This window comes from Emys orbicularis, chromosome 8 (genome assembly GCF_028017835.1).
Source record: "Emys orbicularis isolate rEmyOrb1 chromosome 8, rEmyOrb1.hap1, whole genome shotgun sequence".
Classification (NCBI taxonomy): Eukaryota; Metazoa; Chordata; order Testudines; family Emydidae; genus Emys; species Emys orbicularis.
In genome coordinates this window covers 58554984-58568935 of record NC_088690.1, presented here as the reverse complement: position 1 = coordinate 58568935, position 13952 = coordinate 58554984, and the positions used below count along the sequence as shown (strand labels likewise).

The following is a 13952-nucleotide window of genomic DNA, read 5'->3' as shown; positions in this document are numbered from 1 at the left end:
TGTGTAGAATGTACTGATTTGAGAAAAGGTTTTCTGTCTGCTATTTTTATGAAGTTATGCAGATAATGAGACCTCTACCCCCTAATTATAAAACATATTTTTTGATGTTCTCTGTTTGGTTAGAGCCATAAGTCTAACACACACATGGTATGTAATTATCTTCTTACTATCACTGACTACAATGACAATATATGTAAACTACTTCTAGAACAGTAATGACTTAGTAGAAGGGCTGTTGAATGTCTTGTATGAATACATTATGTGAATACCAAAGTATAACCATGTATTCTTATGTGACCCCTACATGACCTATGGAATGTTTAATGCAACACCCCTTTATGTTACCTTTACTCACAGAAATAGTCACAGTGATTTGTACATAGATGACCCATTTCTATCCCCCCTCAGAATCTGTGTCTGATGTGTCCAATACTCTGTTGCTGGACTTGTCACTGTCACAGTTGCATGCATCAGAGCACACCAGCTCTTCCCGGTGGCATTTGTATCACTTTGTTGCACAAGTACTTTCACAACTACACGGTATGAAAGTGAGCAGGTAGCAGCATCATTTGAGAAACAAGGTGTCCGTACTACCACCCATCCAGCATTGGCAGGGGACACTTGAAGATACCGAACTGTTGCATGATTCCCTATGTGTGACTGATAATTTCAGGTGCGGCCTGAAGGAGGCCAATGTTGATGACACTTTTCATAGAATCATAGAAGTGTAGGACTGGAAGGGACCCTGAAAGGTCATCGAGTCCAGGCCCCTGCCTTCACAGCAGGACCAAGTACTGTCCCTGACAGATTTTTGCCCCAGATCCCTAAATGGCCCCAGATCCCTAAATGGTTTTTCGTAACAAACAATGCATAGCATGTTCTCCAGAGATGCTCGCTGGTTGTGCCACAGTACAATAAAGAGACCAGTGAGCCATAGGCTGCTGAATCAGAAAAAGCTGCAGTTATCTGCCTTCAAATCTTGTTAGCGATACTGAGCAAGACCTGCTTGATTCAGCAACTGCTGGGTTCTTCATTAACTCTCAGGTTAGGTCGGGTCTGTCCATGCCATGAATTCAAAGTAATGATCCTAATTTATAACACCATTCTGTCTTCTAGACTGTCGTATCATTGTGAGTGTTTCTGCTCATAGACTCATAGACTTAAGGTCAGAAGGGACCATTATGATCATCTAGTCCAGTGGTTCCCAAACTGGGGTTCGCAAAATGTTCCAGGGGATTCTCGGGAAAAAAATCCCGAGATTTTTGACGGACAGAGCTGTCCCTAAGGACCCCGGGCAGCACGGGGCCAGCAGCCCGGAGCCCCTGGACTTCCAAGAGCTAAGCAGATCAAAGCAAGCCTATCTATCACATTGAGGAGATTTAAACTTCAAGACTCCTTATAAGAAATGGAAAGGGAGGTGGATATTTGTTGCTGTTTTTAAAATGAAATAGGCAGCTAGTGTTGTTTTTAAAATTATTATGAAGAACAAGTTTAAGCTTTGTTGTAATGTGCGTTGTTTGCCTGGACTGCTCAAGACCTGAATGCTTGTGTAGGAGGAACTCTTTGAGTTGACTTCTTAAATACCTTCCTGCTGTTTCACATCTGATACTCCTTGATGAAACATAGGAACCTTGTCTTATAACAGGCTTATTCAAAGTGATACAAGCTACGATAGTGAGATCTTGGAAGAGTGTTGCCGTTTTCATAATGTAATAAAAATACTGTAATGATAAATAATAATAAATAATAAATAGTGTGTAATAAGCATGTCATAAAAACAAATTGTGTATTTCCAAGATCACTGCTTTTATAATTTATACTCAGGTAAAGGAGAAAATCCCTGGAAGTATCATTTTTAGAAGGGGGTTCGCGAGACTTGACATTTTCATGAAAGGGGTTCACAGGTTGTTAAAGTTTGGGAACCACTGATCTAGTCTGACCTCCTGCACAATGCAGGCCACAGAATCTCACCCACCCACTCCTGTAACAAACCCCTAACCTATGTCTGAGTTATTGAAGTCCTCAAATCGTGCTCTTTGCCCTCCACGCTGTAGGTAATGGACACAAGCTTATAAAGAACGGACACACCACACCTGAGATTTCACACCTGTTCTTAAACTGGGAAGAAACCACTTTGCTTTTGCACAAATCTAGGGGGGGGGGAATGAGCAGTATCCCCACAGAATGTGTCTGAGTCGCCTTCCTCTGATCTGACCAACACACAGCTCCAACCCCAACACTCTCAGCATTATTAGACTCAAAGTGGTGCTGCTGTGAGCCAGACCTAGAATGCCACCAGGCACAAGACACACCAAGGCTACAGTAGCACGTCTATTTAAAGTGCTCTAACAGCCAGTCAGGTTGACTTGGATGGTTGTAGGCTCCTAGAAGGCCTTAGGTACCAATACTGGTGCAAATTTGGGATCATGGTCAAGTAGCCCTGAGGTACAGCTCCCTTCCTCTCCTGGCAAATGACCTGTGTTTAATTTTAAAGTGCTCCAAAATGCAAATGCAGTGCCAGATTGGCTTGAGCACTGATATGCCAGCTGAAGACCTAGAATAGGGTACAATTTTTTTGGGGGGGGGGGGTTCTGGTGACCGGCGCCTGCCTGACCTGTTATTTTCAATGGGGCAAGTTATGGAACTCCAGCAGTGTTGAAGTTGGAGGTGCAGACAGTGCTGATGCAGCAGTGCAGTGCTGAGCAGGGGAGTGAACTGAGACTGTGTGTGTCACAGAATTCGGGGAGTTAAGAAGGGGCACACTCAGGCCAGACCATTGGCACGCAAAGCCAGAGCTGCAGTGAGCCCTAAGTCCTAGTTTTAGCACCACTGCGATCCACAAAACCCCTGCTCGGCTGCCACCCAACCCTACGTTTTTGCTCTGAAAGTTCCCTCGGTGCCTATTGTTCTGCTTCTGAGCATGAGTCCAACTGCCTCATGCTAGGCACCAGCAGCTTAGCTCATGCCTAAGCCCCAGCACACGTCAAATCAGAGCTGGTAGGGCTGGTCAGAGGCCACCAAACTACACTCCAGTGTAACGTTTAGTTCCATGGTTAGGGTACAGGAGAGCCTGGCCCATGTGCCACCCTCTGCCTGATGAAGAGAAGGGGTTTGAACGACACGTGTCCTGAGAGGGGGCGCAGCTCCCCCACATAATTGATAGCCAGTAGTTAGGGTACTCATGTCACGGGGGGGAACTGACTCTGGTTCAATCCCCCCACCCTCTGCCTGCTGACAAGGGATTTGACATGGGATCTGCCAGCGCTCAAGCGAGTGCCCCGATCACTGGAGCAGAGGCTGTTCACGCAGGGGCTGCTTTTCAGCTCTTGTTGAAGCTGTTCACTTGACTGAACTAAGAACTGGGGCACAGGCAGCCTGAACCTTCTATAGTGCCATGGTTTGGGGGATCATCCCACGCTGTGGGAGATTGTGGTTCAAGGCCCTTGATGAGTTGGGCTTTGCAGAATGAGCTCCTACCTGGGACGTGACTGGCCTAACTACTGGACTGTGGGGTACTCTGATGTCTTTTCTGTTGCAGCTGGTCTGCTTTAATTGCATATTAATTGGGCCAAAGCAAGACTAAGAAGCCCTCTCTGGTGGTGAGGGGCCTCACCTTGGATGTGGGAAATCTCCACGTGAGCAGCGTAAGTGCCCATGTCACAGGGCTAGTCTGAGCAGCTGCTCCACTTTTAAATGGGGGCACAGCAAACATGCAAATCACTCTTTTCTCCGCAGGAGTACCCAGGCTGTGGGCGACCCCAGGGCAAATCCCTCCTCTGCAAAGGCGTTTGACCAGGCATCCCCTACGTCTTAGGGCAGTTACCTGGAGGGAGAAGATGCCTGGTCAAACTTCTTCCTAACAAGCAGAGAGGGGATTTGGCCCAGGTTCACCCACAGCCCAGCTGAGTAGCCTAATCACTAGACTATAGAGTGAGTCTCACTCTTTTGTTGGCCTAAATGCACAGGCACCAACTTACTTAGCTCCCAGGGGGTGCTCGACCCCGGCTCCGCCCCACTCCCCCCCTTTCCCCAAGCCCCCATCCTGCCTCTTCCTGCTCCTGCTCCTCCCCTTCGCCTCCTGCACGCCGCTGAACAGCTGATCTGCAGTGGGCGGGAGGTGCTGGGGAAGAGGGAGGAGGCGCAGACCCACAGGGCTGACAGAGGGGGCTGAGCACTCACTATTTTTTTCCCATGGGTGCTCCAGCCCCACAGCACCCCTGGACTTGGCACCTATGTCCAAATGATAGTTAATTAAAGTAGAACATCTTCAACAAGCAAGACTGAGGGGACACCCACCCTCCCCCCAATCAGTATATTCCCATAGCACACAGCTGAGAGGTGGAAGACGCCCTTCTCCTCATTGGGCAGTGAGGGAAATTGAACCAGGGTCCCCCACAAGACAGGTGAATGTCCTAAGCTCTGCCTCCTGCCCCCAGCCCTCTCAGCTGTTTGGGTGTTAGGCAGGTACCTAAGAATCTCACAGGAAACAACTTAGTTACCCAAGTCACCTGAGGCAGGTGAGAGCCTCACCAACCTGATTGCCTAGTGATCAATGGCTCCATGTCTAGTTGGCAGCCAGTATCAAGCGGAGTGCCTCAGGGGTCGGTCCTGGGGCCGGTTTTGTTCAACATCTTTATTAATGATCTGGACGATGGGATAGATTGCACCCTCAGCAAGTTTGCAGATGACACTAAGCTGGGGGGAGTGGTAGATATGCTGGAGGGTAGGGACAGGGTCGAGAGTGACCTAGACAAATTAGAGGATTGGGCCAAAAGAAATCTGATGAGGTTCAACAAGGAGAAGTGCAGAGTCCTGCACTTAGAACAGAAGAATCCCATGCACCGCTACAGGCTGGGGACTGACTGGCTAAGGAGCAGTTTAGCACAAAAGGACCTGGGGATTACAGTGGACGAGAAGCTGGATATGAGTCAGCAGTGTGCCCTTGTTGCCAAGAAGGCCAATGGCATATTGGGCTGTATTAGCAGGAGCATTGCCAGCAGATTGAGGGACGTGATTATTCCCCTCTATTCGGCACTGGGGGGCCACACCTGGAGTATTGTGTCCAGTTTTGGGCCCCCCACTACAGAAGGGATGGGGGCAAATTAGAGAGAGTCCAGCGGAGGGCAACAAAAATTATTAGGGGGCTGGGGCACATGATTTACGAGGAGAGGCTGAGGAAACTGGGGTTATTTAGTCTGCAGAAGAGAAGAGTGAGGGGGGATTTGATAGCAGCCTTCAACTACCTGAAGGGGGGATCCAAAGAGGATGGAGCTAGGCTGTTCTCAGTGGTGGCAGAGGACAAAACAAGAAGCAGTGGTCTCAAATTGCAGTGGGGAAAGTCTAGGTTGGATATTAGGAAACACTATTTCACTAGGAGGGTGGTGAAGCACTGGAATGGGTTACCTAGGGAGGTGGTGGAATCTCCATCCTTAGAGGTTTTTAAGGCCCAGCTTGACAAAGCCCTGGCTGGGATGATTTAGTTGGGGTTGGTCCTGCTTTGAGCAAGTGATTGGACTAGATGACCTCCTGAGGTCTCTTCCAACCCTAATATTCTGTGATTCTATGAGGGGTTCCTGGAGGTGGCGCTCAAGCAGAGCTAGGCCCTGACCTCCCTGAAAGGGGCAGGGCTTAGCAAACCCCTCTGCTCAGCATCTCCCAGGGGCTAGCTTAGGCTGCTCCCTGCCTAGCATGCCGGCTTTTGTGGCTCCCCTTCTTAGGTGCCGCTCTCTCCCTCCACTCATTGGCGAGGGAGCCGAGGAGTCTAACTCAGGCTTTGGGACGTCCATTGTGATTTTTTCCAGGCGTCTAAAAGTTAGGAGTGGCAATGCTGAGTATTGCTACACCTAAGGCTGTTTGTGGCACTGGGTCACTGTGCTGACAGACAGGGGAGGTGAGCATAGAAATGGGCCAAAGCAAGACTAAGACACCCTCACTGAAATGTAGGGATGGAAGGAACCTCTGGAAGTCATCAAGTCCAGCCCCCCCCCAGTGCTGAAGCAAGACCAAGTAAGGCTAGACCATCCCTGACGGGTGTTTGTCCACCTTGTTTTTAAAAGCTTCAATGAAGATTAAGCCCCTTCTTGTCCTACCTTCAGTGGACATGGAGAACAAATGATCACTGTCCTCTGTATAACACCCCTTAACATATTGGAAGACTGTTATCAGGTTCCCACCCAGTCTTCTTTAAACATGCCCAGATTTTTTAACCTTTCCTCATAGGTCAGGTTTTCTAAATATTTTATCATTTTTGTTGCTCTCCCCTGGACTTTTTCCAGTTTGTCCACATCCTTCCTAAATTATGGTACCCAGCTGGGGCCTCACCTGTGCCAAGTACAGCAGGACAACTACCTCCTCTTCTTACATATGACACTCCTCTTAATACACCCCAGAATCATATTAGCCTTTTTTGCAGCTGCATCACATTGATGATTCATATTCAGTTTGTAATCCACTCTAGCCCCCAGATCCTTTTCAGCAGTACTAGCACCTAGCCAGTTATTCCCCACTTTGTAGTTGTGCATTTGATTTTTCCTTCCTAAGTGAAGTACTTTGCATTTGTCTTTATTGAATTTCATCTTGTTGAATTCAGACCAATTCTCCAACTTGTCAAGGTCATTTTGAATTTTAAACCTGTCCTCCAAAGTGCCTGCAAACCCTCCCAGCTTGGTGTCATCTGTAAATTTTATAAGCATACTCTCCACGCTGTTATCCAAGTCATTAATGAAAATATCGAATAGTATCCGACCAAGGACTGACCCCTGTGTACCTCCACTTGATACGCCCTCCCAACTTGACAGCAAACCATTGATAACTACTCTTTGAGTACGGTCTTTCAACCAGTTGTGCACCTATCTTATAGTAAATTTATTAACACCGCATTGCCCTAGTTTGCTTATGAGAATGTCATGTGAGACTGTGTCTAAAGCCTTTCTAAAATCAAGGTATATCTCATCTATTGCTCCCCCCTCTCCATTACATCAGTAACCCTGTCAAAGAAGAAAATTAAGTTGTTTTGGCCTGATTTGTTCTTGACAAATCCATGCTGACTATTACTTACAACCCTATTATCCTCCAGGTTCTTACAAACTGATTGTTTAATAATTTGCTCCAGTATCTTTCCAGATATTGAAGTTATGCAGACAGATCTATAAGTCCCCAGGTCCTCCTTGTTCTCCTTTTTAAAGATAGGCACTGTGACAGTTCCCCCCATAAGGCTTTATGGAATATGCTTATGAATGTATATATGACCTAACTAAAATGTTTTGTGCTACATGTGCCATGTAACATATCTCTGTAAAGGTTATGATCTACTGAATCTATTAATCCTATTTGTATGCATGTATCATTTTTGTATTTGAAGTTAGGAGCATTGGCTGTATACTTGCTTGATTTTAACTAGCCTAGTAGAGCATTTGGTCAGCTTTTTAAGAAAAGTGCAAATTAAGTGCCCAGTCAAAAACCACTTAAGCCAACAATGAACTTGAAGATGCCAATCCACATCTGAGCCTTCCCAGGAATGTGGCTTGGCTGGTAAAAACTGAGTCATGCATAGACATGTGGCTTGTCTATGTGACGCCAAAACTCCATCTTAAAGCTGGACTTTGCATAGGAGAGAGGAGGGGGTCTCCACCCTCAAGAGAAAGTCTATTTAAGCCGGTGGGAGACCCCTCCATTTTGTCTTCAGCTGGCTAAAGAGATAGCCTCTCCACCCCCAAGGATACTGGAAAGAAACTGGAACAAAGGACAGTAACTACAGGGGATGTGAGTGATTGCTGGACCCAGACTAGCAGGAGACTAGTCTGTAAAAGGAAGTTTGCTGGAACTGGTGAGGTTTTATTTGTATTCAGTTTCTTAGACATAGACTTGCGTGTTCTATTTTATTTTACTTGGTAATTCACTTTGTTCTGTCTGTCACTACTTGGAAGCACTTAAATCCTACTTTCTGTATTTAATAAAATCACTTTTTACTTATTAATTAACTCCGAGTATGTATTAATAGCTGGGGCGGCAAACAGCTGTGGATATCTCTCTATCAGTGTTATAGAGGACGAACAGTTTATGATTTTACCTTGTATAAGCTTTATACAGGGTAAAATGGATTTATTTGGGGTTTGGACATCTGAGTGTTAAGACAGGAACACTTCTGTAAGTTGCTTTCAGTTAAGCCTACAGCTGTTAGGGGACGTGGTTCAGACCCTGGGTCTGGCTCAAACCAGGCAGGGCACTGAAGTCCTAAGCTGCCAGGGCAGGAAAGCAGGGGCAGAAGTAGTCTTGGCACATCAGTTGGCAGCCCCAAGGGAGTTTCTGTGATTCAACCCATCACAGGCACTATGTTTGCCCTTCTCTAGTTTTCTGGGACCTCTCCCATCCTCCAAGAATTTTCAAAGATAATTGCTAATGGCTCCCAGATTGCTTCAGTTAGTTCCTTAAGAACGCTAAGATGAATTTCATCAAGCCCTGCTGACTTGAACACATCTAACTTACCTAAAAATTCTTTAACCTACTCTTTCCCTATTGTGGCTTGCATTCCTTCCCCCAGTTGTCAATATTGTTTTGAGTATCTGGTTATCATTAATGTTAATAATCTTTCTCTTGCTCCTAATGTATTTAAAGAACCTCCTCTTGCCTTTTATATTGCTTGCCAGGTATATGTAATATACCATATTACAGGAAACAGCACTGTGACTGTAAGGGAGCTGAGAATGGGCATGCCACAGGCATGCAGCCCTGAGACTGGATGAGAAGGGTTGTGAGAATGGGCATGCTTGGTTCATACCACAGACACATCACCAAGACCAAGAGAGCTGAGAATGGGCCGGCTTTGTGAATGCCACAAGCACTGAGATCAGGGTGGGGAATGTAGAATAGACACCATCAGTAGACCACAGCCTCGCACCCAAGAGCAGGGTGGGAAATTGAGAACAAGCAGTCTCAGTGCATGCCATAGACACAGAAGCCCGAAATTGGGGGTTGGGGGTGTGAGACACATATTGTGGAGCATCCCTTCCCCCATGGTCCTGCGGCCTGGGGAGGGGATGACGGAGGGGGAGAAGAGCTCTAAACTCCTTCACCACACAGTGCTCTGGGTGCTGCTGCCTTCAGCCATCTCTTGTCCCCCATGCCACTGAAAGCTGAAGTAGAGTCATCACAACCAGTGACAGCATGAATGTTTGGCAGCATCTGAGACACGTCCACTCCTAGCTCCAGCCACTCCATTCATGGGAATGAACCTCATCTTTTGTCTGACCCCAGTTTTGAAAAAGAATTAATCTCTGCCAAGAATAGAGCAATATTTTGGGTACATGGATGAAACATCTGAGTCCAAGCACCACATCAGCACCCCATTTGCTCCGAGTGTTTGCTTTGCATGAGCAACGTGCAAGAACATGTGTGAATCTGCTTCCTCGAGTTCTGGTATTGCAGAATGGTTGCCAGGCACTGCTTTCACTGCACGTGCGATGTGGTGAAACCCACCAGCAAAGTACATGTCGCGACCAGGTGACAATCTCTGTCCACACTTCACAAGCCAGTCACTGAGGAGAAAACGTGCAATGTTAGATTTATTCCTTGCATTTGATATCATCTGCAAGCGTTACTTTGGTAATGGTGTGAACACAGTGGGGGCTCCGAACGTCTTGCATTTGGATATTCCCCCTGCGGGCTCTCTCACCAGCTTTGATTGATTCTTCATTTGCATAATTGTCACCCACAATAGCAGTGTATTGACATTGCAGTCTGAGGATAGTGTGCAGCAGCTGATCAGACAGCTCCCCAGTAGTTTTGCACTTGGCAGTATCATTGCACACCATCAGCAGAAGCATCCCGAGTTCAAGAATAGCTGACGTTCGCTCATCAGATGCTGGTAGCTCAACCATTGACAGATTTTTCTCCAGCCAAGACAGTGTGTTGCTCTTTTGGGCCTTTCTTAGAGATCCACCCAAGTTGAAGAGGGAAAGTGGGACAGGTGCCAGCTCACGTGTCATCAAACCCTGGATATCAACATCTCTGGACTGGGCAAAAAAACTGTCAGCTTGCTGAATATCTGACGATCAATAGTTATCGCTTGTGCTGACTGTTCCTTCTTTTGTTTGATTGTTTTGTTGAGACTACCAAATGATTTGAGATTATGCCTTTCTATGGGCTCAAAGAGGTCTCCCTCGCCCCTTTGCAGCCTCCTGGTTACGAACGGCTTCATTTATCGCGTGCCAGTCTCTCTTATCATGCACAAACCTGCACTTTCAGATGGAGCCACAGCAGACATTGCAATGTTCACAAGTGACTGTTGTGTGGGCTTGTTCCAGGTTCAGTGCTAAACGGATTTGTCATTCTTTAGGTCACAAAACATAATACCTTGGACAGCAATTTCATCTGCAGCCATGTGCTTTGTGGTAGCTTCTTTGTGGAGATCCAAGGCTGAATTCCACACCTTTGTTTTGTCACAGCTGTTACAGCTGCCTTAAAATGTGCAGTCAGGTAATCCTTGGTCAGAGCCGTATCTTTTGTGCAAAGATGCTGATGATTCCTACAGTCCTTGTTCAGAGATTGCTCAATGGCCATGTCACAGTGTAAGTACCCCACTGAAGAGTCTGGCAATCTGGTACACTGCTTCCTATCAGCTTGGGCACAATCTATATCTGGCTTCTCCTCCAGAGATCTGGCTTCTGCTACATTTACACAACCCATCTGGCATAATTCATATGACCACACTGTCATAGTGGGATCATCTCTGCAAATGTCTCAAGCTCCATGGACTTGTTGCCTCTCTTTGCTGCTACGTAATCCATCAGTGATTAGGAGCAATGTAGTTTTTCCAGGATGGAAATGTATCTGAACAGTTTTTTCCTTGGGTATCGGAAGTATCCATGAGCCGGTGCAATGCTTGGGTGCTGTTCATCAAGTCTGCCAGAGCATTCTGTGCTTCCAATCTGTTTTCTCTGTGAGCCTGCTCCACATCTTCAAATGCTTCAATACATGTTCGAGCCTTCTCCAAGATGTGTCATTTCTCATCTTCTGGAAGAATCATCATTGTGCACGGAATCGCCAAGTGCCACCCACTTCAAGTGAGTCATCGCCTCATTCATAAGTTTGTGGATTCTAATGCCATGGATATATGCTTTCCCTCTTAGAGCATGGCTGAAGCACCACAGATGCTGGCTTCCACAAGGATGTCTTCAAACCCACTCTCCTGCATCACACTGCCTGTATCACACATGACATTTGCTACATGATGCATGCCTCCCTTCTCAAGGTGGTCATCGTCAAATCTGTTTTGATTCCTCCATTTAATTAACAGTGCTTTGCAGTAGATTGCTTCATCATACACGACACAGGTCCAGTCTTGGCCCAGAGAGTGGAACATATCCTGAAAACATTTCATCCTGGTGTGCACTGTGTTAACATCAGTTGTCAGTGGAGGAGTCATTGGACAGTAGCCAATATTCATAAAATAGCAGACAGAAAAACTTTTCTACAAATAATGACAAATATTTAGATGTATTACATGGTACAGAAAAGCTTATACTGTTGTGCGACCACAGACTTTTGCTTTAATTGAAGGCAAAAAAGTACAGGAAAATGCATAAAATATATCACATGGGACAAAATATTTCCCAAAATTTCCAAAACAGTACTAGTTTGAGGACATAGTTGCACGATCAGTTGTATTTAAAAGCTTTCTGCCAATTTTGGTCAAAATTAGACTTTCTTCAAGTTATGGCCCTTTTTGTGATTTTATGATTTTTTTTGGTTTGGTTGCCCAATAACGTTTAAACATTATGTGATATAGAAAAACTGCACCACTTCCACCATCTATGTCCACACTGGCGATGACCACCAGATATGTGCCTAACGTGTGGGAGCAATGAACTTTTTCCAGCTGAGGGGTTGCCCTAACTCATAAATGAGACCCCTTTTTAAAATCTGGCTGGTAGACTACGGAACTTTTAAAATGAGTTGTTATATTGGAAGGAAAGGGATTAAAATGTTCTCAGGTCCATCCTTATGAGAGGAAGGATGGTCTGGTGGTTAGGATGCAAGACGGGGACTCAGCAGCCCCATGTTCAGCTCCCTGCTCTGCTACAAACTTCATGTGTGGGCAAGTCACTTAGGCCCAGATCCTCAAAGGTATTTAGGTGCCTCACCCTCAGGGAAATCAATGGGAGTGAGGCACCTAAATACCTATGAGGATCTGTGCCTCAGTTCCCACTCTGTACAATGGGAATAATAGCACTGCCCTGCTTCCCAGGGGTGCGGTGAGGGTAAATACATTACAGAGTGCATGGCGCTCAGATACTAGGGTCACAGGGACCAGATAAGGACCTTAGATAGGCTTTCCGTGTTGAAAGAGGAGCATCGTCACACTGTGTCCTTGGAGACCTGGAAGGCCACGTTTTATCAAGACAAAGTCACTGAAAAATGAGGGCTGAATTTTGCAAGCCCCCTATCTACCACCCCCACCCCTCCTGGCCGCAGCTAAGGCTAATTAAAATCAACTGCATCTTGCTTTAGATTTTGACTTTCCTTCTGTGCTGGTCATTGGCCAGCTTCTATTTTGTGCTATCCGTTCCATACTGGTAAGAAATTGTTCTATTCCAGATGATTCAGAAGCTGGAGCCAAGAGGCCACGAACCACCATCACAGCCAAACAGTTGGAAACGTTAAAAAATGCCTATAAAAACTCCCCCAAACCCGCCAGGCACGTGCGGGAGCAGCTGTCCTCGGAGACAGGGCTGGACATGAGGGTGGTGCAGGTGAGACCGCTGCAGTTGAAGTATTTTTCCATTCCCTCCTTGTCCCGACCAAGCTGTGCACATCACATTCCCCTGACAGTGCACAACCCCCGCACTGAATTCCAAGGTAGCATGGAAGGAAGCCAGGCCAGAAAGCTGGATAAGCAGTAAGGCCCCCGTCCTGTGACTGACAGCCCGTGGCTGGACTGCTGAGCATGTGCACTGCCCCAGGGCTCCAGGGGATGCATCTGTCCACCACCTTGATCATAGCACAGGATCCGAACCAATGAGTTAAATCTCCCTGGTTATTAGCAGTAAGCAGTGAATTAGATGTGAGTTTGCAATGCCAGCAAAAAACGGGTACTGCATGTTTGGATGCATATCCCAAGGAGATCTGCCATTGGGCGGGAGGCAACTGACCCACTCTATGGGCCTGAAATGCTGAATACTGGGTCTGAGCCTTGGGGAAGTTTGGATGCAGAACTGGATCTGGGCGTTGTGGCTCGGGCCCATTTCTACATGCTGTATCCAACCTGGAACCCCTCAGACTAGGGCAAAGTTTAGCTCTGAATCCACCAGCCTTGGCACCCTAAGCTGCAGGGAAACTGGGCTCCTGGGTCTGAACCATCTTGAACTTCAGGGAGGTTCGGAGCCAGCCCTGAATTTTTCTGTCCAGGCCAATCTTTTTCTCCCTGCGCGTGCTCCTTTCAGTGCCTTCTGGGACTCTGTCTCTCCAGGTCTGGTTTCAAAACAGGCGGGCCAAAGAAAAACGGCTGAAGAAGGATGCTGGGCGGCACCGCTGGGGCCAGTTCTACAAGAGCGTGAAGAGGACCCGCGGGGGCAGCAAACACGAGAAGGAGAGCTCTGCGGAGGACTGTGGGGTTAGTGACAGTGAGCTGAGCTTCCGAGGTGAGCGGGGCAGGAAGGCCGGGTGGAGGGTGGGGGGTGGTGAAGGTGGGAAGAGATGGGTTGCAAAGGTTGGGCCCCAGGGGGTTCCTGCAGAGTGGGATGATTTCCTGCGCTTAGGCACAGCTCAGCATCCCACATTGAGAAGAATGCCTGGATTTCTCTTGCACCAGAAACGGGAATGATCCTTGAAACCGATGTCCCATCTGAAGACATACGAGTTAATCTCATGGCTGGTGGCTCCTTGGGGCTTTCTGCACTAGAGGAAAATGATTAATTATTGGCCTGTATCCTGCACGGCCAGAAACCCCTCTAGCA

The 13952-nt window shown here is 47.0% G+C and overlaps 1 protein-coding gene across 1 annotated transcript in view; it reads left to right on the top strand.

Annotated features, from left to right (window-relative positions):
• Window positions 1–13952, top strand: part of LHX4 (LIM homeobox 4) — a 66657-nt gene that overhangs the window by 50554 nt on the left and 2151 nt on the right. Inside the window, exons 4-5 of the mRNA XM_065409621.1 lie at window positions 12595–12749; window positions 13466–13637. Coding sequence (XP_065265693.1) covers window positions 12595–12749; window positions 13466–13637 — 327 coding nt within the window. The remainder of the gene's footprint in view (window positions 1–12594; window positions 12750–13465; window positions 13638–13952) is intronic.